General features: G+C 45.6%; 1 protein-coding gene across 1 annotated transcript in view; it reads left to right on the plus strand.

Annotated features, from left to right (window-relative positions):
* LOC126412323 (cathepsin O-like) overlaps nucleotides 1-26449 on the plus strand; it is a 93331-nt gene that overhangs the window by 19098 nt on the left and 47784 nt on the right. The window contains exon 2 of the mRNA XM_050081844.1: nucleotides 16787-17022. Within this exon, the coding sequence (XP_049937801.1) occupies nucleotides 16787-17022 (236 nt within the window). The remainder of the gene's footprint in view (nucleotides 1-16786; nucleotides 17023-26449) is intronic.

A 26449-nucleotide genomic window follows, 5' to 3' on the forward strand; every position in this document is an offset into this window, starting at 1 on the left:
GCCGAAGGGACCCACTGGGTTTCTGTATGACCACCAGTGGTGTTGCCCAGGCACTGTATGTCACAGGCTCCAGAATGCCAGCGGCCGGGAGCCGATAAAGATCCTGCTTGAGCACCGGCCATGATGTGCGCCTGAAAATCGGAAGCACATCCGAGATCCATTGCAAACAACGATGTGATAGCAGAGCACAGATCGTCCAAGTCCTGAAAAGGAACAGCCTTGGAAACGACCTTAACTTCATCGGAAATGGAAAAGCCAAACAGTTGAAACGCATCCAGTCAAAAAATATTCGAAGCCAACGGATGGTACACGACAAATAGGGTAAGGAACATGTTTGTACGTCACCTGGACAACGAACTGCCCACGATGGGGAATGGAACCCTCTCCGTAGGCAAGCAAACGCCGAGAGGGAGGTGTCAACTCGGGAGGGCACAGGCGGGCATATGTCGCCATATTAATCAGGGAGACAGTGGCCCCATGTCGACCTAAAAACTGACATCCTCAGTGAAAAGGCTGAGTATGAGGAAAAACTTCCGCACGGACTTGACTACGACAAACCGATTGGATGTGGCCCTTCTTGTGACACAGCATGCAAGTTTTCCTGTGATGGGGATAATCAGCTCAAGATGCATGGGGATAAGAGGGAAGGGTGCCGTGCGCTCAGCGATAAGGGGCGACCGGAGACGTCGACGCCATAGAGACGTCAAACAGAGTGTCGTCCTGATGGCGCTGGCCACTGTTGGCTGGGTCACAGTGACATCATGAGGGTGGAACCCGTCAGGATGTATCGATCGCCACCACAAGACACTCATTGGCTGCCTGAGCAATTTCAAAGAAGTGGGCAATGCGGAGGATCTCTTCTAAGGAGGGGTTATCAAGCTTCAATGCCACAGTGCGGACCTCAGGATCGGGAGCCAGCTGAACCACCACAAAAGGCATATCTCCTGGAAAGAGAGAGCCACGGGATCGGACAATGGTGCCAACTTGCGGAGAAGAAAGAACGTGTCTGGGGAGGCCCAAGACAAAAACAACAACCGCTGCAAGGATTCATCCGTGACCTGAAAAGCCATGAAATTTTGTTTCAGTCAATGTAAGTACGTTTCCCAGTCTTATTTAGCGCCATTAAATGGAGGGAACGATGGTGGACGTGGGAAAGCATCTAACCTCCGAGGACTCGGAAGCTGTTGTGGCAGTGAGTCCCTAGCATCAACTCTATCCATAAGCAATCACAGTGACTGCTGTAAGGTGTCTAAATGGAGCCGCTGCTGCTGCATGAGCTGTTGCTGTTGCTCCAGCAGACAGACCAACTTCGCCTCCGTGCGAACGATGACCACCATTTACCTCATCACCAAAAATGCTGTAACCACAACCGGAACAGTCGTGGTGTTGCCGTGAGGGAAAGTGCGGAGGGACACATGGAGTGGCCTGCGAACAACAACACAAACGGGAGAGGATGGACACAACAACTAAGGACAACCAACAATAAGCAAGAAACAATGGAGTCACAAGGAAACCACACGAATCAACCACGTCCACTCGTACATGGAAAAAAGTAACGTAAATATGCTGTCTGAGGCGAGATGTCGATGCATGCAATGATTAGACTGACTGGCAGAGCAAGAGACAGGCACTTAAATACATGATCGGGGAAGTCGCCATTGGCTGCTGGGACCACGTGTTCCACCTTGGCGCCCTCACATTAAATGTGGGCCAGGAGGCACTTACCGCCCCGGCTTACGACGCGACTGTGCAGAGACCTCTAGGGGTCTTCAACATCCATGCCGTCTGGCACGAATTCAAAACCTGTGGTGCGTGGTACCAGACTCAGGGCAGTGTTGTGAGTGTTACCCTCTTTCCCATAGCCATAAACAGTATTATGTTTGCGGTAGGGAGTCCTGTACAGTACTCCTTATGTGTGGACGATTTTGCTGTTTTCTGTTCCTCCTCCAGTGTTGCTACAGTGAGCCGCCAGTTGCAACTTACAGTGTGGAGTTTAGATTGGGCTGCAAAGACAGGTTTTCAGTTTTCTGCAGATAAGTGTGAGTGTGTGTGTGTGTGTGTGTGTGTGTGTGTGTGTGTGTTTTCATTTTATTCATTCTCGTCATACTTTTAATTTACCTGCTTTGCATATGAGGAACACCATTCTATGTTTAGTGACTTGGTGAAGTTTCTGGGCCTCGTTTTTTACTCCAAATTGTCATGATTGCCACACTTGAGAGGCCTGAAGGCTAGAACCCTGGAGGCACTGAACTTTTTGAAGTGCCTTTGCCACAGGTGTTGGGGAGCAGACAGGGTGCATCCGCTCCAGTTTTATAGGGCTTTTGTACATTCATGGCTACACTACCGGTGCATGGTGTTTGGATTGGCGAGGCCTTCTTATTGGAAGGTAATTGACATTGTCCACCATGAGGGGTTTGGCTGGCGGCCATGGGTGCTTATAGGACCAGCCTCATACCCAGTCTCTGTGCTGAGGCTGGTTAGTCACCACTTACAATTTGACCGCAACTCCTCATCGTGCATAGTCTTGTAAGTTCCCTCGCAGCTCTGAATTCACTCGCATACCATACTGTTTCTCGTCCCCCTCTGGAATGTATTTTCTCCCTTTGTCCACAAACAAGGCCATTTGGGATCCTAGTGCGGCATTGCTGGAGTCACTTGCAGTGGAGCAAGTCCAAACCCTAATCCAGGGTTTTAACTGTCTGCCACCTTGGTTACTACAGAGAACCAGAGTCACTTTAGATTTAGTGCAGTAAAGGAGAGATTCCACTCTTGCTTCTGTTTTTAATGCGATATTTTCTGGTATTTTATATGAGCAGCACAACTATGTAGCTGTCTTTAAGAATGGGTCTAAACCTGGGGACTCCATTGGTTGCTCTGTTGTTTTCTGGGATTGCATCCTCAAGGTCTGACTGCCTCAAACATTTACTGTCTTTGATGCAGAATTAATCATATCTTGCAGGCACTGGAGCAGATGGGACATTCTTCCAGTGCTGAATTTCTTGTCTGATCCAATTCTCTGAGTGGTGTTCACTCTCTACGACTTTTGCACCCAGCAGATAAAGTATTCTAGAGTATCCAAGATGCCCACCTCCAACTAGAATGACTGGGAAAGAAGGTGTCTTTCTGGTGGGTACCAGGGCACCTAGGTATTGCAGGGATTGAAGGGGCAGGTCTAGCAGCCAAGGAGACATGTCATGATCCTCAGCTATTTCAGTATGTCGTCCTCCTGCATGCTATAGCCTCACTATTGAAACCCAGAGTCTTGCGTCAGTGGAAGGACGAGTGGCTGGAAGTGACAGACAATAAGCTCTATAACAATGAAAACAATCCATTATTGATAAATTTATTTAATTGGATGGATAAAAAATCTACTCACCAAGCGGCAGCAGAACACACACACATAACAGACTGTTGTGATTGGCAAGCTTTCGGAGCCAGTGGCTCCTTCCTCAGGTAGAAGGGTTGAAGGGGAAGGAAGAAGTGTGAAGGAAAGGGACTGGAGAGGTTTAGGAATAGGGGTAGATTTTGGGAAAGTCACCCGAAACTGCAGGTCAGGGGAGACTTACCATACGGGATGAGAAGGAAAGACTGACTGTTAGGGACTGCCAGTAAGTAATAAATTTAAAACTTAAGCATGATGCAGCATTTTTTCATGCATGTTATTGTTTATGATGTTATATTTCCTGATCTGTAATAGGTAGGTGGTTTAACCCCACGAAGATTGTTGCCTGACAATAAGGGATATGTGTACCAAGTGTGGTTGAAATCGGTCCAGCAGTTGAGGAGGAGATATGGAAAACATCAAAACACACGAAGGTGTGCGCGCACACATGCACTCACCCTCTCTTATTATTTTATGTATGGATTTGTCAGATCACGATTAGATTACAGCAGTGTCATTAATGGATTAGCTCGTACTTCCTATTTCAAGATGTAAGATACTGTCAACCCTGAGGACATTCAGATATCGACTGGAGCCTATTGGACCGGTCCAGTCCAGAGTCTCTGTGAAGGAGTCGACTGGTGAAATACTACTCTTGATTTGGCGACATCTCCTTCTGGCCCGACAGACCCTGAGAATCGTAGCATTGCCTCAGTTACTATCATTTAGTGTGGGTAACGACCTCAACTTTGAGCGGCTGTTCAGGAATCAGCCTCCATATGACCACGCTGTTTGGGATATGTGTTACTGAATGTCTCGCGGATCTGGTTTATCAGACTTCCGTATACAAGGGCGGGGGTGGGACCAATTGTTGCCTTGATGTCTTCGGTGGCCCAAAGTGATTTTAAGCTTGATGCAGTACAAGAAAACTTGTACTCCAGGTTACATTCTTACAAATCTGTTTTCTTCAATTTTGAGTACATTCTATGGCTTTATCGTTGTTCCCAGCAGGTGAATACACTCAGTTGTTCATCTGTTTTCCCTGATAGGATTATCCAAGTACACCGAGACATCACTCTGCAAAGTTTATCATCTCTTCTGATCCACTCAGTAAGCTAAATGTGGTCCACTGCATGTATCCAGTAGACAGACTGATTCAGACTGTCCACAATATCTTACAGTGGATCCGACACTGAGGCAAGAATATGGCCTTGTGTTTGCTACTGAACATATCAGGATACAGGGAAATGCCAAGGCCAACAAAGCAGCCAAAGAAGCATGCTGTGTGTGGATGTGCCATTCCCATACAAGCTGTCATCTCGTTTGGCAGATGGATCATGCATCAGTGGGAATCTGAATGACTGGAAGTCACACAAATTGCTCAAATCAACTACACTGGTGTGGCAGAGTTCATGCCAATCACACCAAAGGAAGTCAAGTGCTGTTCAGAAAACTGCGCATAAAATGTTGCCCACTAACACTCAGTTTCCTCCTCTGCTCAGAAGAACCACCACTCTGTGAAGTTGTGTTGTGCCCCTTTTGGTTCACCAAGTTCTGGCTGGAGATTAACCCACCATCCTTGCTGACACCAACACCAGTGTAACAATGGGATTTAAAATTTGAGTCCTGGTTGACGGGAGGTTAGTGTGCTCTGGATGTATATCTTCCTCCAGATAGTTCAGTACCCATGAACGTATTGGCTCCACTGATTGATTAACTCCCTGAACCTTTCCTACTACCCCCTGCGGGTTCAGGGGTAAGAATTGGCCCGCGGTATTCCTGCCTGCCGTAAGAGGCAACTAAAAGGAGTCTCAAATGTTTCAGCCCTTATGTGATGGTCCCCTCTTGGGTTTGACCACCATATTTCAAAATTATTCCGAAGAGCGAGCCAATTGGGGAAGGGCGCCTTACTTGTTGCATTGTGTCCATCATGCATTAAGACCTTTAGCCAGCTTATTCATCATCGCATTGCAGTCCTGCTCAATCTCCATCTCTTCGGTGAGGATATATTCCTGGGTGTGATTTCCACCATGCACTCTGCAGTGTCGCTTTTTGCGCTGATGACAACCATGGACCACTTGCCACCTAATATCGAGCACGGTAGCCAGTCCGTTGTGGTAGGGCCATGTACCCTGTTGGTTGTAGCCCCCTGACAACACAGGGATCGCTCTACTGATGCCTGCGCCATTAACTCCCCACGTATGCCGAGTAGATGCCTATCTCCCTGGGGCAATGGGACTCCCGGCAATGGCCATTCTGCCAGGTGGCCCTTACTGTGGCTGGGTGGCGCCCGTGGGGAGGGTCCTTGGTTGGAGTAGGTGGCATCAGGGTGGATGACACGCAATGAAGCAAGGCACATCTTCTCTTGCTGGTGCCCAACCGCCAGCAGTCTCTAAGCGTTCGAGGGCTCACTTTAAAGCAAACATGTATGACCCCAAATCGTTCCCCTCCTTGGCCACACCATGGGAGGAACGAAAGGCTATGAATGACAGCGAGACGTATTCGCCCCGGTATCTAGTCTGCACAAGAGCTGATGGGGAATCTTTTGTGTCTACGAAGCCTCAGTTCTTCATAGAGCATTTGTAGTACGAGTTTAGGTAAGTGGAGGGCTTGTCAAAAATGCGATCTGGGTCATTCTTGATAAAACAGCATCCTCTGCCCAGTCACGGGCATTACTCACTTGTAAGATGAGGGATGTTTCTGTTGCTATCACACCCCATAAAAGCTTAAATATGGTCCAGGGCATTATCTTCCACAGGGACCTTCTTTTACAGTCCGATGACGAGCTGCGCGCCAACTTAGAGTGAAAAGGTGTCCATTTTGTTCAGTGCGTCCGCTGGGGTCTGAGGAATAATCAGTTTGCCACCGTTGCCTTCATCTTGGCCTTAGAGGTTGACACATTACCCGAGAAGGTGAAGGTGATGGTCTACTGCTGTGATGCAAAGCCATATATCCTTTCACCGATGTGGTGCTTTCCTGAAAGTTCGGCCATATATCTTCCTGCAGTACTTCCAGCATCACCAGTTAGGATTGTGGATGTCCTTCACATCCCAATACTACCTGTGCCCTGTCTCCCACCTGTGTCAACTGCGGAAAGCACCATTTGCCTTGCTTGCCAGACTGCAGGATTCTCCAGGAAGAAAGAAAATAATGGAATACAGGGCCCTGGACCGATTGACCTGCACTGAGGCTGCCCCCTTGCTGATGTGGGGCGCTTCCCTCTGTGTTGTGCGTGCACAATCTACTTCAGGAGCAACACCCTCCCCCTCCAACCATCTGGGATGGTCAGTCCCCACTTCTCAGCCAGAGAAGCGTAAGTCGTCTTCAGCTCCTCTCGCCAGGAAGGGATCCCTTGGGTCACTCCCTTCCCAGGTTCCTACCAGTGGCAAAGCTGAAAACTGCCAGGGGCTGCTCAGAGTTCCGCTTCTGCAAATTACCCACTGGTTTTATGCTCCCTGAAAGAGCGGTTGTAACGTTGGAGCCTTTCATTACACACGTGCCACCCTGAATTGTACAATACTCCGTTCAGTGAGTGGGAATTCCAAAGTGCCCTAGCCGCTTGCCCTGATACGGCTCCCGGGTCAGATCGCATCCACTGTCAGATGCTCAAACACCTCTTGGTGGACTGCCAGTGACGCCTCCTAGACCTTTTCAACCGTATCTGGGTTGAGGGTGAGTTCCTGTTGCAATGGCGGGAAAGCATTGTAATCCCAGTGTTGAAACCTGGCAAGAACCCACTGCAGGTGAACAGCTACCACCCCAGTAGCCTCACCAACGTTCTTTGCAAGTTGCTCGAATGCATGGTGAGCCGGAGGTGGAGTTGGCTACTTGAGTCTCAGGGCCTTCTGGCTCAGTCTCAGGGTGGGTTACATAAGGGCCGCTCTGCCACCGATAATATGGTGTGCCTGGAGTCTGCTATCCGTACGGCCTTTGCCTGCCATCAGCATCTGATCGCTGTCTTTTTTGACATGCGGAAGGCATACGATACGACATGGCGACATCACATCCTCTCTACGCTTCATGGTTGGGGTCTTTGGGGTCCGCTCCCGATTTTCATACAAAATTTTCTGTCGCTTCGTTTCTTCCGCGTGCAAGTTGCGGCCTCCCATAGTTCCTCCCGATTTCAGGAGAATGGGGTACCGCAAGGATCTGTCTTAAGTGTCTGCCTCTTTTTGATTGCAATTAATGGGCTCGCTGTGGCAGTGGGAATGTCTGTCTCAGCTTTCTTGTATGCTGATGACTTATGCCTATACTTTAGCTCCACGTGCATTGCATCTGCTGAACGGCAGCTGCAGGGCGCTATCCACAAGGCGCAGTCTTGGGCTGTAGCGCATGGCTTCCAGTTTTCAGTTGCCAAGACCTGCGTCATGCATTTCTGCCAGTGACGCACTGTTCACACTGAGCCACAGCTTTATCTTGACGGCGAACCTCTTGCCGTGGAGGAGACGCATTGGTTTTTGGGATTGGTTTTTGATACCCGATTGACTTGGCTCCCTCATATTCGGCAGTTTAAACAGACATGCTGGCGGCATCTTAACGCTCTTTGTTGCTTACACCAGCTGGGGTGCCGATTGGTCTACCCTTCTACGGCTGTACCAGGCGTTAATTCGGTCCCGTCTAGATTATGGGAGCCTGGCTTATGGTCTGGCATCACCTTCCGCATTGCAGTTGCTTGACCCCATGCTTCACAGTGGGATCCAACTCACCACTAGAGCTTTCTGGACAAGCCCTGTCAACAGCATACTTGTTGAGGCAGGCATCCCTCCATTGCGGTTCCGGCGCCAACAATTACTGACCGCTTATGCTACACACATTTGTAGCTTGCCCGGGCATCCCAATTATAGTCTCCTGTTCCTTCAGTTGGTCGTCCATCTTCCGGAACGGTGGCCCTGGTCAGAGTGTAAGATCGCGGTTTGCGTCAGAGTTCTTCTCTCTGGGCTTGAGGTTTTCCCTCTTCCACCTCTTTTCTGGGCCCCTCTGCGTATACCCTCGTGGTGTGTGCCTCGCCCATGCCTTCGGCTCGATTTGGCACAGGGCCCGAAGGACTCAGTCCCTCCTGAGGCCCTTTGCTGCCGCTTTCTTTCAATCCTTGCCATGTTTCAAGGCTCTGACGTTGTCTATACTGACGGTTCGATGGTTGCTGGTCGTGTCGGTTATGCTCTTACTCTAGGGGATCATTGTTCTTATGCACAACACTCATTGCTGGCTGGCTGCAGTGTTTTTCACTGCCGAGCTGGTCACCATCTCTCGTGCCCTAGAGTATATCCGCTCCTGCTCAGGTGAATCCTTCGTTATCTGTAGTGACTCCCTGAGAGGTTTACGAGCTATCGACCAGTGTTTCCCTCGCTCTCGTCTGTTGATGGCTATCCAGGAGTCCGTTACGGCCGCTCTGTGGTCTTTGTGTGGATCCCAGGTCATGTCGGCATTCTGGGAAATGAACGTGTTGACACGCTGGCCGAACAGGCTGTTGGTGCACCAGTCTTGGAGATTGGCCTTTTGGAGAGTGACCTCAGGTCAGTTTTGTGGCAGAAGGTACTTTGCACCTGGGGTGAAGATTGGCGAACCCTACCTTCAGCCAACAAACTACCGGTTTGTGGCGCTCCTCCTTGCGGGTCTCTCGCAAGGACTCTGTTGTCATCTGCCGGCTGTGCATTGGCCACACCTGGATAACACACAGCTATTTATTGCGCTGCGAGGACCCACCTTTATGCCACTGCGGATCAGCTTTGATGGTGGTCCACATGTTGTTGGACTGCCCGCTTTTAACTCTGCTCAGGCAGGCGTTTGCGTTGCCCGATATGCTTCCTGCACTTTTATCAGATGATGTTGCGATGGCAGATTTAGTTTTGAATTTTATCCTTGCAGGGGGTTTTTATCGCTTGATCTAAGTGTTTGTCCTTTTTTTTGTGTTGAGTCTGGCCTTTGGCCTACGACTGGGGTTTTTAGTGCGTTTCTTGGTGGTTGGCTTTCCTTTTTCGTTTCTGTGGTTGGCCAACGACTGTCACACTCAATGTGAGTTTAATTCCTTTTTTCTGGTCTCTGTGTCTTTCTTGTCCTGTGTCTTCTCTTGTCATCTCCATTGTTTGTTATTATTCTTTGTGGGTGTTTCAAGTTTGTGGAAAAAGGGACTGATGGCCCTAGTAGTCTGGTCCCTTCAATCCCACAAACCAACCAACCAACCTTTCGTACTTGTGGGAGATTTTAACACGCATAACCCCTTGTGGGGTGGAACCAGGCTTGCTGGCCAAGGTAGGGAGGTCGAAAATTTACTGTCACAACTCGATGTCTGCCTCTTAAATACAGGTGCCCCCACACATTTCAGTGTGGCACATGGCACATATTCGTCCATTGAACTCTCGGATTGCAGCCCTGGCCTTCTCCCATCTATCCACTGGAGAGCACATGACGACCTGCGTAGTAGTGACCACTTCCCCATCTTCCTGTCACTCCCCTGGCATAGTGCCCATGGACACCTACCCAGATGGACTTTAAACAAGGCAAACTGGGAAATCTTCACCTCTGCTGTCACTGCTGAATCTCCCCCACATGGTGGCATTGATGATGTCATTGAGCAGGTCACAACAACAATTGTTTCTGTGGTGGAAAACGCGATCCCTCGTTCTTTAGGGTGCCCCCGGTGGAAGACAGTCCCTTGGTGGTCACCTGAAGTCACTGAGGCAATTAAAGAGCGTCAGCAAGCTCTACAGCGACATAAGCGGCACCCTTCCCTAGAGTACCTAATGGTCTTGAAGCGGCTCCTTGCCTGCATTTGCCAGCTTATAAAACAATGGGAACAGAAGAGTTCCAGAGGTATGTGTCGACCATTGGGAGCAATACGTCACCTTTGCAAGTCTGGACGTAGATCAGACATCTTTTAGGGTACCAGACCCCAAAGGGTATCCCTGGTATTAACATAAATGGCGTGTTATCTACCGAGGCAAACACGATTGCCGAGCACTTTGCGGAGCACTATGCTCGAGCCTCTGCATCGCAGAACTACCCCCCCAGCCTTTTGCACCCTCAAACAACAGATGTAAAGGAAAGTTCTCTTGTTCCCTACACTCCGCAGTGAACCCTAGAACACCCCATTTACAGAGTGGGAGCTCCTTAGTGCCCTTGCACATTGCCCTTGCACATTGTCCTGACACAGCTTCTGGGCCGGATCAGATCCACATTCAGATGATTAAACATCTCTCATCTGACTACAAGCTCCATCTCCTCACCATCTTCAAACAGATCTGATGCGGTGGCATCTATCCATCGCAATGTCAGGAGAGCATCATCATTCCAGTCCTCAAACCCTGTCAAAACCCACTTGATATGGATAGCTACTGGCCCTTCAGCCTCACCAACTTTCTTCGTAAGCTGCTAGGGTGTGTCAGCAGTTGGGTTGGGTCATGGAGTCACGTGGCCTAATGGCTCCATGTCAGGACAGCTTCCGCCAGGGTCGCTCTTCCACTGATATCTTGTGTCTCTTGAGTCTCCCATGAGAACAGCCTTTTCCAGACGCCATCTGGTTGCCATCTTTTTTGGCTTACGTAAAGTATATAACACGACATGGCGACATTGTATCCTTGCCACATTTTATGAGTGGGGTCTTAGAGACCCGTTCCCAATTTTTATCCAAAACTTCCTGTCACTCTGTACTTTCTGTGACCAAGTCGGTGCCTCTGATAGTTCACACCGTATTCACATGAATGGCATTCTGCAGGACTCGGTATTGAGTGTGTCTCTATTTTTAGTGGCTATTAATGGTTTAGCAGCAGCTGTAGGGCTGTCGGTCTCACCTTCTCTGTATGCGGATGGCTTCTACATTTCGTACTGCTCCTTCAGTACTGGTTTTGCTGAGCGGCACTACAGGGAGCCATTCACAAGGCGTAGCCATGGGCTCTAGCCCACAGCTTCCAGTTTTCAGCCATGAAGTCATGTGTCATGCATTTCTGTCGGTGTCACACCATTCATCCAGAACCAGAACTGTACCTTAATGACGATCCACTCTCTGTAGTGGAGACATATTGGTTCTTAGGACTGGTTTTCGATAGCTGATTGACTTGGGCACCTCACCTTCGTCAGCTTAAAAAGAAATGCTGGCAGCACCTCAGTGCCCTCCACTGCCTGAGCAACACTAACTGGGGTGCAGATCACTCTATGCTGCTGCAGCTCTATAGAGCCCTTGTTCTATCCTGCCTTGTCTATGGGGGTCTGTTTTACGGTTTGGTGGCGCCCTCAGCATTGAATTTACTAGACCCAGTGCACCACTGTGGTGTTCGCCTTCCGACAGGAGCTTTCAGAAAGAGTCCGGTGACCAGTGTCCTTGTGGAGGCTGGAATACCTCCATTCAAGGTTAGGCATGCACAACTGCTCGCCAGTTATGCTGCACATGTTCACAGTTCTCCAGCGTATCCGAATGACTGTCTCCTTTTCCCAAACACGGCGGTTCATCTCCAGCATCAGCGGCCCAGGTCAGGGCTTACGATTGAAGTTCTTGTCTGGTCCCTTCTGTCTGAACTGGAGTGCTTCCCGTTACCACCTCTCCATTCACGTACACCTCCATGGTGTATACCTAGGCCGCAGATTCTTCTGGACCTTTCACATGACCCTCACGAGTCCGTTAACCCTGCAGCTCTCCGCTATCACTTCCTCTCGATTCTCAACATGTACCAGGGCAATGAAGTGATTTAGACAGATGGCTCGATGGCTGATGGTCACGTAGGCTTTGTATATGTTCATCAAGGACATACTGAACAGTACTCCTTGCCAGATGGCTGCAGTGTTTTCACTGCAGAGCTGGCAACCATATCTTGTGCTCTTGAGCACATCCTCTCATGCCCTGGTGAGTAATTTCTCCTGTGTACTGATTCCTTGACCAGCCTACAAGCTATCAACCAGTGCTGCTCTCGCCATACTTTGGTAGCGTCCATTCAGGAGTCCATCTGTGCCTGTGAATGGTCCTGTCGTTCAGCAGTGTTTGTGTGGACCCCAGGACACGTCAGAATCCCGGGCAATGAACTTGCCGACCAGCTGGCCAAACAGGCTATGGGGAAACTGCTTCCGGAGTTGGGCTGCTCTGAAACTGTCCTGCATTCTGTTTTACTCCGCAGGGTTTTTCGGCTTTGGGAGACGGAATGGCGTAACAGTACACACAACAAACTGCGTGTCATTAAGGAGACTACGAATGTGTGGGAGTCTTCCATGCGGTTCTCTCACAGGGAATCAGTTGTCCTCTGCCGGCTCTGCATTGGCTATATGTGGTGAATGCACGGCTACCTCCTCCATCGCAAGGACCCACCTCAGTGTCACTGTGGCTCACAAATGATGGTTGTCTGCCCCATGCCAGACTGCCCACTTTTAGCTGCTCTGTGGAGTTTCCCAGCACCCTACCTTCAGTGTTGGGCGACAGTGCCTCAACAGCAGCTTTAGTTTTACGTTTTATTCGTGAGGGTTGGTTTTATCATTTGGTCTAAGTTTTAGCGCATGTCCTTTGTCCTGCTGTGTCCTCCACCCTAGTCTTTAATGGTGGACGTTTTAATGTGTTGCAGAATGGCTGGCTTCTCCTTTTTGTTTTCATGGTCAGCCAGCCAAGGCAATCTGCTCTCTTGTTCTGATCTCTTCTACATGTTTCTTGCATTGGATTTTGTCCATTTTAGTGTTTGTTGCCCTTCTGTCATTCTTGTGACTTTCTCCTTTCTTCCAGCTGTGTTTTGCATGTCTTTATTATTTTACTCTCACCCTTGTGGAATTATTTTAATTGGAATGAGGGACCGATGACCAATGACCTAGCAGTTTTGTCCCCCCCCCCCTCCCCCCATCACCCCCCACCCTCTTTTAAACAAAGCAACCAACCAACCAACAGTGCAGAGGTAGTGGAGTGGTGAGTTGGTGAGGTGGGAGTGCTGGTCAGGGGTGGCTAGGAAAACTTTGGTGCCAGATAAAACATATTTTTTTCGTTTTGGATTACACTGTCAAAATTTTGTGCTGCCCCTGGATATGCTCTCTGCAGGCATGTGGTCCACAGGTGGTGTCAGAAAGCCACTGCTGTCTGATGGCTGATTAATACCTGTATCCAGCTTTGCTGACACTGTTAACTTTACTCGGCATTGTGTATCTGGGTTAGCACTAAGCGTGAGCAGTGTAAGTTATGCGTATGTCCACTGAATTGTAGTAGGTGGTCATGGTTACTAGGTAAGGAGCTTGCCTCAGCATGGAGGGATGATGACTGTACTGCCCTGGTTGGGAACCACTGCACTCAAAGGCAGAAGTTCAGTGCTGCTGTGGCCACTGAGGGATGACTCCCCATTGCCACCCAAGTCTATGTTGGTGGAGTTAGTTGTGAGGTAGTCTGGTGGAGCTGACTGCCAGACCGATATGGCTGCTGGCTAGCACATAGTGTGCTGGAAGCCGACATGGACTGATGTTGTGGAGGGTGCTGCCAGACTGCACGTAACTGTTGTAGAATCACATGGTATTTATAGTGATTAGTAGCACACTTATTTTGGCATTACTCTGCTATCAGGCATGTACAGATCAACACATCAGTGTCCCAATGATGAAGAAATATAGAACAGGTCAGTCTGCTGTTCCAGTCTTTCTGTGATGCCACCACAATTGTGTGGCTTAACATTGCCACCTCGAAGTTTACAAACAGGCTTACTTGTGAGATACATATCAGGCACCTCTGTGCTAAACTGCTTGCCTCACAAAAGGCTACCGTGGTGTGCTTCAATTTTATAACACCCAAATTTAGCGAAGGTGGTATGGTAGTCTTTATTGAGCCTTAGAATACATCAAAACTCAAAATGAAGAACTTTTTGCTTTGTAGTGACTCCATGAGCTGCCTGTGTGGATTATATCAGTGCTATGTCCAAAACATTTTGGTTTGTAACACCAAAGACTTCTTACTGGACTGTCATAGTTGTAGAATCATCATAATATTTATCTGTGCTAAGTGTCACACTCTTCCTCATTGCCACAAATGGGCTTGTGACCTCTGTTGGGCCTCTGGTTACCCCGGCGTTGTACATTGATGATTTTTGAATCTGGTGTGGCTACCATTTGGTAGAATCTGCAGAGCACTGGCTCCTAAGCAGAATCTGACAGGCTTCTGCATGGGACCTCTTCCATGGCTTCCAGTTTTCTCCCTCCAAAACGCAGGCTATACATTTTTGTCGTCGACTCACAGTACACCCCGATCCAGAACTTTATTTAGGTGATCAGCTCCTCAATGTTGTAGCACAGTGCCATTTCTTGGGCATTGTTTTTGATGAAAAGCTGACATGGCTGCCACATAATTGCCACATAAAGACTACATGCATGCAGAAGCTTAATGCTATCCGCCTCCTGGCCTTCACATCTTGGGATGCAGACTATACCAGTCTTCTCCATCTTTACTGTGCTCCGGTCTTATCCAGAATAGATTATGGTTGTCAGGTTTATGGCTAAGTGGCTTCTCAACTCTATCAACTACTTGACCCTGTTCACTATTGTGGGATGCATCTGGCTATTGGTGCCTTTTGCACTAGTTCTGTTGACAGTCTGCTCACAGAAGTGAGGACTCCCCCTCTACAAATACGATGGTGCCAACTCCTGGTTTCTTATGCAATCGCCATTTGTTAATTCCCTGACCTTACTGTGTACACTGTCCTCTTTGCAAATGAGGGATGTCTCCCTCCTGACAACTGCCCATGGGTGGGATTGCCGGTTGGCATGCGTCTCACTTGCCTCTGTTGGGATCTCCATCTCCTCTCAATGGAATGCACCCCATGTATTTCCTCCCATACCCCTGTTGGACGGTGCCTAGACCACGGATTAGGACTGACCTGTTCCAGGGTCTTGAGGTCTCTGTTGCCCCTACGTTTTCCTGGCACCTTCTATGTGCCATTCTCACAGAGTTCCAGGGTGCTACCATCTTCTTCACTGATGTTTCTAAGACAATCGATAAGGTGGGATATGCTTTCACGTCTCTTACTTGCTTAGAACACCATTATTGCCAAGATCATGTAGTGTGTTCACAGCACAGCCCTCCAATTTGTTTCTCAGGCCTCCCTCCTCATTGTTTTAATTTTTTTTGGACTCAATGAGGAGCCTGCAGGCTGTCGACTGATGCTACTCTTGTCACCCTTTGGTCTCTGCTATCCATGACCTCCTCTCTGCCCTTGGCCATGCCACCTGCTTAGTTGTCTTCATCTGGGTCCCAAGTCATATGGGCATCCCAGGGAATGAGCTGGCTGACCATTGGCTCGAGAAGCAGATACTGCCCCCCTTCCCCCCTCCCCCCTTTCCCTTTCATGACTTCAGCTGCGGATTTGTGGATCTACGTCAGATCTCTCTTTGTCCAAAAGTGGTATGTCATGTGGTGTGCTACTGCTCATAGTAATAAACTCTGGACAATCAAGGAGTCTACTGCAATTTGGCACTCTTCCTTCTGCTGCTCTCAGAAGGAGTCCACTATTTTATGCCGTCTATGCATTGGTGATACCAGGCTCAACCCATTCTTTTCTCCTGCATTTTGAACCAGCCCCACAATGTGGTTGCAGAGCCACATTGTCAGTATACCACATTGGTGGAATGTCCTGTTCTTTTGGCCCTTTGTGCTAAGTATAGTCTTCCTGATTCCTTAATTTTAATATTAGCAGACAATGCACAGATGGTTGAACTGGTCCTCAGTTTACTCTGTGAAAGTGGTTTTTATTTCCAGATATAAGGTTTTACTTTACTCCTGGAGCAGAGGCAGGTTGGTTGTTGTTGGGACCTCTGTTCATATCTTCTCGGTCTGGGACCCCATGACGAATCCCCCATGGAAAGACTGCCCCTTTTTTCCAGTTTTTAGATTTGTTCTCATCTTTCAAGCCTTTTACTGTGTGTTTTTTAACTTCATTATTTTATAATTTGACTCCCTTGACTGGACCTGTCCACTTTTAGCAGACCCTCTTTCTTCTGTGAGTAACCTCGGAATCGCAGGACTGATGACCTCGCCGTTTGGTCCCATAAACCCTCCCAATTAATTAATCAATCAATCTGACAGCCAAATGAGTGTTTTTCAGTATTTATCTTTAGTTAACTTTATGCTTTGTTTTATGCCTGTTGTACAACAGTCACTTTTCCTTTTGCAGTTTCTTTACAGTGGCTTTAGATTGTGGAGCACCCCTCCCATTATTAACTGTTCTACTACATACGTATCTGTCCAATGCTTAGTCAACTACTTTTCTAAATGAGAGCCAAAGTTCCTCTTCATTCCCTCCACCATTACTTATTTTACTGTCCACATAACAGTTTACCACTTCTCCACCCTCTTTACTTCAGTATGTGCAGTGACATCTGTTTCAGAGAAAGCAGTTAATTGTCACTTCTTTAACCATTGTGTGAAAACACCACTAATTATTTGTCTTTTATTTACTTTTGTTTCAGGAATCCTTGGAAATGATTCAGAAGTTGAACAGTGAGAGGAAATCAGAAGCCAGTGCTCATTATGGACTAACAAAATTTTCTGACATGTCACCTGATGAATTTTTGCATCATCATCTGTATGTTGGCCTTCAAAGTCACTTGATGAAATGCAATCATTGGAGGAATAGGACACATCATTCTCATGAGCGTAAGGAGAGAGCAATAAAGCCTGTATCTCTACCAGAACGTGTTGACTGGTAAAATAACATTTCTTTTTTACTGTATATGTACAGATAAGCTATATTTAGTTGAAACATCAAAAAGGATTCGCAAATTCTGTGACTTCTTGAATCTGACTTTTTTTTAACTTGAGGGTTGGGGCTTCTATTGAACAATGATGACATAGGTATGTATGTATTGATACCTCAAAAACACAAAAATGTTTACATAAATATTGATATAATCACTCGTCCAGGAAAGATTGAATTTCTCAACCAATAAGAGTGCCCATGGGTGATAAACTCGAGCATTCTGCAGCAACGGTGCCTGATTTGCCAAAATCCCGAAATCGTTAATCCGTTTTGGGAGTTTCTCTGAACCGATGAAATTTGCCATTTTCTGTCTGATCTTCAAAGAAGAAAGAAGGTATACCCAACAGAATGTAGACAAGTTGTCACATGGAGGTGCACATGATTTTACCTTGGTAGCTTTTGCTGCAGTAATAGCAAAACAGCAGTCGTGAACTTCAAAGTCAATTGTACAGGAATGTATCATAACTTATATATTTTGGTGGAGCTTTGTCATAGTTAAGAGAGCTAATAGTTAGCTAGAGAAGGAATTGCTGAAAGAAGTAGATTTGATGAGATTTATTGAAGTGGGAATTTTTTCAGTGGAAACTTGAGTGTTTGTTTTTGGTGTGTCCATCTGACAATCTTAGCTTTGAACATTTATCTAAAGGCTTTTTCATTGCTGAGACTTCAGAGGATGTTGAAAAGGACCAGATGGAGGTTAAATGGAGATTGTTAGCTTTTTATGGTTCCAAGCCAATAGTCAGTGGAATTCATAAATATGCATTTGGATTGTTGCATGGCTGTGATCAGTTGTGTAAAAGATGCGACCATTTAACTTTGTTCCGTGTTTTCAGGAGAGGTTGGCAGCCATTATTGAAAGTGATTTCAGTAATATAGCAGTGCAAAGAGTTCATTTGGGTCTGCCAATGAAGTCCCTTCTCTGATAGTAGCATTGTTAAGTTGCATAACAGGATCATGTTGGCTTGCATCAATATAGGTCACAACACAAATATGCTTTCATATCATCTTACTGTAAGTAGAAAATTAGTGTGAATTGTTAAACCTTCAATATTTTTTTCATATTATTCATTAATTTCCATTATGTATATGCTTAAAACACTCACAAAAATCCCATTGTAATTTAGAGTTTGAATTTGTTTTTAATTTAAAATTATTGCCTAAGTGCGTAGAAATAACCTTAGCTCCAAATGCTGCTCACAGTTGATATGAGTGTGGCTCATCCGCAGTTTCAGAACTATCTCCGAGGGAGGCATCAGTAATGAGTATTTGAAGAAGTCTGGTTTAGGTAGACTATTGTGTTAATGACTTCACAATTAAAATACTATGAAACATATTACTTAAACATTTAAAAATCATAATGAATACTATTAAATATAGGTTTAAAAATGGAATGTGATACTACTAGGACATAGAACAAAAGAAAGTTTTTTGAAAGATGAGTAGCTACTCTCATTTATACATGATACATTTGTCTCATTGGAGGCTCCATTGTTGTTGATGTTTTTATACACATAATCATCTTGTGGTATTACAGTTCTTCTTATTTCCGTGCTTGCTCTGAAAATAGGGCGAGGAATTCAACCTTATGCAAGACACCTTTTCAGTTTCATTTTACCCAGACATGTTTCAGCACTTTTTGTGCTATCTTCAGTGGGTTATTTTATTTTCTTAGTGTAAAATTATTGTTATAAATTAACATTTAGTGGAACTTTTGGTACTAAATATTTATGATTGTGAATGAATAATTGTTGTAAAATATTATACGTCATTTGTTTACAGTTCACAGGTGAGGTATTACATTATGTCTAAAGTTCTAGTTAGATCTTAATTGGCAAAAGAGTGGATGTATGCATTAGTTTACATACCTTACATGAAGCTATTGGGTATTTATGTTGGTAGCTAGTCTGCTACACAATCTACAACTTGTCATCTGCACACAGCAAAACATAATTTCTATTTTCCTGTTCGTTATGCATTTACAAACAGGAATGAGCATTTATTGTTTTTTTTTGTGTAACTTATGGCTTTGATGTCGTAGTGTTTTCTCATATCTTTTGACGAGGTGAAGACATTGATTTTTGTGACCTGTGGTCATTTGACAATGCACTTTCTGTGAATTTTCAAAACATGGGTAGAGTTTTCGCCACCATTAAGCGTTGTTGTTGCTGTGTAGTATTCATTTGTTTCGTGGTGTGTTTGTCTGGGTGAGAAGCGCAAGTTTGAAGTGTGTTTGGCGTTTGTGTGTGTGCGCGTGTGTGTTATTTTATCTACTCTCTTTGGATCATATGCATTCTCCTGTGCAATTTGTTTTATTGTGTTCAGTTCTGGTGTGTAATCATTTTTGTTCATGGGTGTTTTGTTCAATCTGTGTTGTAAATATGTGAAGCTGGCTTCTTTGTGAGTTATGAGGTGATAGGATTGGTTATGAGTAATGGTGCTGGTGATTGTTAGTTTCCTGTAGATTGTAAATTCATGTATGTTGTGTCTCTTATGTATGGCGAGATCTAAGAAATTAAGTTTTCCATCTGTTTGTGATCCAATGGTGAACTTTATTTGTGGGTGGATGGACTTTGTTGTCATGAAGTTCTTTTATGCGAGGCTGTGGTTCACCTCTTAAGCAAATTATGTCATCTACGCATCTGTACCAATGTATTATTTTACTGTTTTGGTATTACTATTTTGTCAAAGATTTGTTTTTCTATCTGATTGAAGAAAATGTCAGCTAGGCGTCCACAGATTGGGGATCCCATGGGTAGTCCATCTTGTTGAGAGTAAAATTTGTTTTTGAGTGTGAAGTAGTTGTGCTCTGTGATGAGCCTGAGTGTGGCTGATATTTCTTGTATGTTTCTTGTGGGTATGTTTCCTTGTAGTTGGAGGTTTCTTTCTATGATGTTAATGGTTACTTCTGTTGGGCTGTGTGTGTACATGGAAATTATATCAAATGAAATTAATGTTGCTGTGTTTGGTATGCTTTCATTTCTTATTTTTTCTATTAAGTCACTTGAGTTCTTTAGACTTCTGTTTTCAGTGTATTTGTATATTGTCTGTAGTAGAGTGTGTATATGTTTGGCTAAGTAGTGTGTTGGTGCTTTGGTAAAGTTTATCAATGGACATTTCGGTATTTCAGGTTTGTATCTTTAGGCAATGATTTTAGGGTGGGGGCCTTGGGATTTTTCTGTATTATTCTTTTAATCTGTGTTTATGTGAAAATTGTTTCTATGTTTCTCAGGGTTTTCTGTAATTTACTTTGGTATTGGTTTGTTGGATCACTTCTTAATTCTGTGACCTTGTTGCTTTGGATGAATTCTAATGTTTTGTCAGTGTATTCCTGTTTGTTTAAGGCCACAATCGAATTACCCTTGTCGGATTTTGTGATAATGGCATTTTCTTGTGTTAATTTGTTTTTGTAGTTTTCTGTAGGTTTTTTCTTCAGCAGTCCTTGTATTTTCTTTTATGGTGGTTTTATTCTCTTTGATTATGTTTCTTATTTCCTCAGAAACTAGTTCTCTTGCTAGACTTGCATTGTATCCAGGTGTGTTTAGTTTTTCTTGTTGCTTTATGATGTGTTCAGTTTCTGTTATGATATTTTCTATTTTCCTTTGTGACACCATATGTTTATGTTATGTTTGGGACTCTGTTTTTATACGCATTTGCAGTATGGTTGACAGCTCCTATCTCATATTTATCTTGACTTTGTCACCAAATCGGCATCCTTTCATGTCCCAACACACATGTGAAAACAAGAAGAAATTGCACAGAGCATGGTCAGCTGGCAAAAGTGGGACTGAAAAGTCATGCCAATTTTTGGCCAAAAAACTGGCACTGAAATGTATGCATGAGGGTGGTTTGGGAATGTTATAAGTGAAGGTATTGTGCGACAATGAGTGTGGTATCTTAAAACTGGTAGAATAAATATTCATGATGAAGAGAGAAATGGTAGGCCTTCTCTTGTGCCCAGAAAACTCTAGACATTTTGAAGCAATTCAAATGGGACTATGTGTATCATCCCCCCTACAGCCCAGACTCGATGCCAAGTGACGTCTCTCTTCGCTCACATGAAGAAGTGGCTTGCATCACAGCACTTTATGTGACAATGAGGGACATGAAAATGCTGTGGAAGACTGTCTGTATGCCTAGGGCCGCAGAATTTGTAAATTAGTAAAATGAAATGACAAATAATGATCGTTGAGAAATAGCAAAAAGCCTAGGTTGAAGATGTATCTCATAATTTTTTTTTTTGCTTTGCAAGTTTCTTATTTACAGCCAAATGGAGATTACTTTCCAAACTTCCCTTTTACATGCAGAAGCAATGTCTTGGTGGAAAAATAGCCACAAGTCAGGCCTTTTTTACAATACAGACTATTACACAATATCCTTAGATCCTCCCGTACAGAGCTTGAGCAACACTATGACTTGGTGGAAGGAAGTCTGCCTGCATTAACCCTGCACTAAACAAATGAGCAACATCTGGATGTTTGAATTCATTTGAAGAGCTGTTTTTATGCGAGATGACAATATCTTCCTTCGGATTGTTTGGTTTCGTGGTCATAACCATAGCACCATAACTGACACCAGTAATGATTTTTGCAAGGAAAAAAAGCATCAGTTTGGAGCTTTTCTTTTGATATATATCACCTTTTTTAAAACAAGAAAACTTCTTGTACCCTGGAATTTTTCCTTTATCGTTGTCTTTGTAAGCTGTTGTCAACATCACAGCAGTTTCTGCGTTGTTCCTCCCAAGCAGGAAGCAAAATTTCAGTGTTGTGCATAGTTCAGTTACACCTGCCATTGTAAAAAATGAGGAGAGCAAAATATCTGTAGTAAAAAAAATTATCATGGGACAGACAAAACCTTCTTGGGCAACACCAGAGACAGTACTGTACTTGCAGCGAGTTTTACAAAACATCTCTTGAGAGAAAAATGCAAACTATGCTCAGGACTGTTCAGGGAATTTTTGGTACTGTCTTATATATTGTAAAGATCAACACAAGAATGCAGTTCAGAAGTTTTGCTCTGTAACAACATTATTGGAACATAAAAAGACAATTAGGATATATCTACAAACTGTGTCGTATGAGTTTATTATTTTTTTGACAAAATATAGCAAGCTAGTTATGCAGTTCCTCGTCCTGACCTAGGAGGAAAGATGGATAACAAAAAACAAGTTGATGGCGAGAAATGAAAATTTGGACATAAGTTGGAAAAAGTAAACAATCAAAATATTTTATGTGAAATTTGCAGAACATGTAAAGATTTTTGCAACTATCGTGCCCATCTACAGATCAGCTTAGAGGTGTGACATGGTTGTTGACGTTTCTTGTTGTAGAAGTACCTGAAATACAGATAACATGCCTGCATGACAGTGAGGAAATTAAGACCATCGCGGTATGCTTACTGCAGATGTCATCCTCTCCTTAACTACCCTTCCAGTTTTTGTGAATTCATATTGAGTTAATTTCAAAAAAATTGCACCATTGGGATATCTTTCCATGCATAGGCTTAGATTCAAGGGAAGCAAGAAATGAATAAGCTCAAAAATATTAATTTTACTGCAAAAGCTAAAGATAAAGCAATGACCAAAATAAAGGTGTTTGGTACTGCAAATATTTCCATATCTGTGAAATCAGAATCTGCTGCTGGGTAATATTCAGTACTGTGTCCAATCTGAGCATTTTAGCATGTTTGTATTCTCTTTGGCATGCAGTTCACAGGGTGATACACACACGTCAGTATTCATACCTGTCAGATCCTTAGATTGCAGCCCTCTTGAGATCATCGGGTGTGTGGGAACAGTTCCTGTGATTAAGCCCTACTTAGCATGCTTGGGACCAACTGAACATGGGTTCAGTTGGTCCCAAGCATGCTCAGTAGGGTTCATAGCAGCAGATACTACACAGGCAATTCCATTCAGTTGATACCTTCCTTCTCTATGAGGTGTTAATTAGTTGGGCACAGTGTCCTTGTGCTTTATGGTCTTGAAAGATGAATGTGTCACAGAAATTTGACTGTAGGGTTGTACAGCAGGTTGGAGGGTCCAGTCCTGGTTCTGCACAATTCTCAAATTTCCCTCAAAAGTGATGAGATGTGTCTATCATCCTCATGTGACACCAGCTCAGAACTGATTCCTATCCCTGCGGAACCTATGGATTGGCATACCTGAAGCAAGCATTGGTACTTGAAAACCTCCAAAAACTTCTGTCATGTTCATTAGGTGTCAATTTAAAGAGACCCAAACACCACTGATTCATGTCCCATTCCAGGTGTTCCATTCTCCACATTGTTCATGCTCCACATTACTGGCTAGGGTTTGTATTGTTGTTTGTAACTGAAGTTAGAGGATAACTGGTTCAACTAAACCACAAAGTTGCTTCCAAAAGTGCAATGCACAGATCTTTTACATTCTTCTCAAGGTATGTAAGAGTCATAATTTGTAGGAAGTAGCTATAAGTTGGTGTTGACTGTGACCAAACATTATGAGGCAGATCTTAAGGGCTTTTTGTCTCACGACAATGGCTGAATGTTTGAATGTGTAATTTACCTTGCTACAAGGTAAAGATAAAGCAATGACATGAATTAAACACAATGAAATGAATGGACCAGTAGACATTAAATCAGTGACGTGCTATTCCCACGTATCACATGGGAGAATATCTGGTAGTTGCAGTCGAGAATCAGAGGTGGAAATAGTTGCAACAAAAGTTTGAATGGGGGCAGCTACACACATGCTCAGCAATTAAGGATAATGCTGATACATGGTGAAACAATGCTCTGGGGTTTAAATCACCTCGGGGTATGACCGTGCGGTGCATTTGACCTGCGGTCGTCGCACGGTGGTGCTGGCAGTAGTCCACAGATGCAGAAGTGTGTTGGTGCATGTCAGAGTACCGTGCAGTGAGTAAGGGTGCAGACATTTTCAGACGTGCTAATGGTGACTGTGTGTTGAAAATGGCTCAGAGAACACATATTGATGACATTATGAGGGGTAGAATACTAGGGCGACTGGAGGCTGGTCAAACACAAGCAGGTTGTAGCACAGGCCCTCTGTGTGCCACAAAGCGTGATCTCAATATTATGGCAATGATTCCAGCAGACAGAAAACGTGTCCAGGTGCTACAGTATGGGACATCTACAATGTACAACACCACCAGAAGACCGATATCTCACCATCAGTGCCCGCAGACGGCCACAGAGTATTGCAGGTAGCCTTTCCCAGGGCCGTATGCACAGCCACTGGAACAGTTTTCTCCAGACACTCAGTCTACAGATGACTGAACAGACGTAGTTTATTTGCCTGGAGACCTGCAAGGTGCATTCCACTGACCCCTGGTCACAGGAGAGCCCGTAAAGCCTGGTGTCAAGAACATGGTCATTGGAACAGTGGTCCCAGGTTATGTTCACAGACGATCCAGGTATAGTCTGAAGAGTGATTCTCACCGGGTTTTCATCTGGCGTGAACCAGGAACCAGACACCAACTCCTTAATGTCCTTGAAAGGGACCTCTATAAAGGTCGTGGTTTGATGGTGTGGGGCTGGATTACGATTGGTGCACGTACACCCCTGCGTGTCTTTGACAAAGGAACTGTAACAGATCAGGTGTACCGGGACGTCATTTTGCACCAGTATGTCCACCTTTTCAGAGGTGCAGTGGGTCCCACCTTCCTCCTGATGGATGATAATGCACGGCCCCACCGAGCTGCCATCGTGGAGGAGTACCTTCAAACAGAAGATATCAGGCGAATCGAGTGGCCTGTCTGTTCTCCAGACCTAAACCCCATCGAGCACATCTGGGATGCTCCCAGTTGACGTATCGCTGCACGTCTTCAAATCCCTAGGACACTTCTGGAGCTTCGACAGGCACTGGTGCAAGAATGGGAGGCTATACCCCAGCAGCTGCTCGACCACCTGATCCAGAGTATGCCAATCCATTGTGCGGCCTGTGTACGTGTGCATGGTTATCATATCCCATATTGATGTCAGTGTATATGCACAGGAAACAGTGGTGTTTTGTAGCACATGTGTTTCGAGATGGTTTTCTCAACTTATCACCAATACTGTGGACTTACAGATCTATGTCATGTGTGTTCCCTATGTGCCTATGCTATTAGTGCCAGTTTTGTGTAGTGCCACGTTGTGTGGCACCACATTCTGCAACTACCCCCCAGGGGGTCCACAACTCTTTTGTGGATACGCGTGTAGCGAGCACGGGACCCCGAGCTAATGTGGCCCTCCTTCCTTTCCGGGCTGCATACCTTCCTTTTCCGCATCCTTCCCTATTCCCCGTCTTCGCCCCCCCTCCCCTCACCTCTGGCTCTTTCCTTCCCTTTCTCCCCCTCTGGGAGTATGGTTTGTGCCTACGTCCGGAGACGGACGCTCGTAAATGTAACGCATTCTTCACCTTCTCTGCTTGTATGTCTTCATCCTTCTTTTTTCCTTACCTCTTCTCTTTCCCCTTTTCTCCGCTGCGGCGTTTGAGACCTCTCTTCTTTCCTTTCCCTTTCTTTGTTTTTCCCTTTATCTTTCTTTCTCCCTGTGCGTGTCTGAAGGCCGACCCACTCATTTTTCTGCGTAGCTGGTGATGGGGTAACGCATAATTCCCCGCCCCAGGTAGACAGGTAGGACGCGTACGTACCCCCTGGTAACGGCCAGGCCCAGGGAGGGGTGATTACCTGAGCTGATACCTTCCGAAAGTGCCGATTGGTCCCTCCGTCCGTTTGTCGGGAGGTGTGACCTGAAGTGTGAACAATCACCTAAGGCGGGAGTGCCCTCAGAGAGGGCCCCCACAAGGGAGGAGCGCGCCATCGGAGATGCCGGTAATCATGGGGGATTCTTCCGCAATGGTTTCCGCACCTTCCACTATGTCTGCTCACAAGCGTAAGTTCACTGAGTCTCAGCCACAGACAGTTCTTCCATCGTTGCCACAGTTCCTTGTTGTTTCTCGGTCTGACGAAGGTCATGACTTCTCCACGGTTAACCCTTTCATTATTCAGAAAGGTGTCGACGCAATTGCAGGTCCTGTAAAGTCTTGTTCCAGATTACGGAATGGCACCTTGTTGTTAGAAACAGTCAGTGCCCTCAAGGCACAAAAATTGCTGCGTACTTCACTGCTCCTCACCTTCCCTGTCCGGGTTGAAGTGCCCCGCAAATTCCTCGCGTGGAGTCGTTTATACACGCTCCCTCGATGGATTGTCTGACGAAGAAATTCAGCACTACCTGTCTGACCAGGGCGTAACGGCTGTTCATAGAGTTATGAAAAGGGTTGACACGAACATCATTCCAACCCGCACTGTCTTCTTGACATTTGACAAAGTTCAACTCCCATCCAAAATCAAAGCAGGCTATGATATAATTTCTGTTCGCCCTTATGTCCCAAACC

Source organism: Schistocerca serialis, chromosome 7 (genome assembly GCF_023864345.2).
Source record: "Schistocerca serialis cubense isolate TAMUIC-IGC-003099 chromosome 7, iqSchSeri2.2, whole genome shotgun sequence".
NCBI lineage: Eukaryota > Metazoa > Arthropoda > Insecta > Orthoptera > Acrididae > Schistocerca > Schistocerca serialis.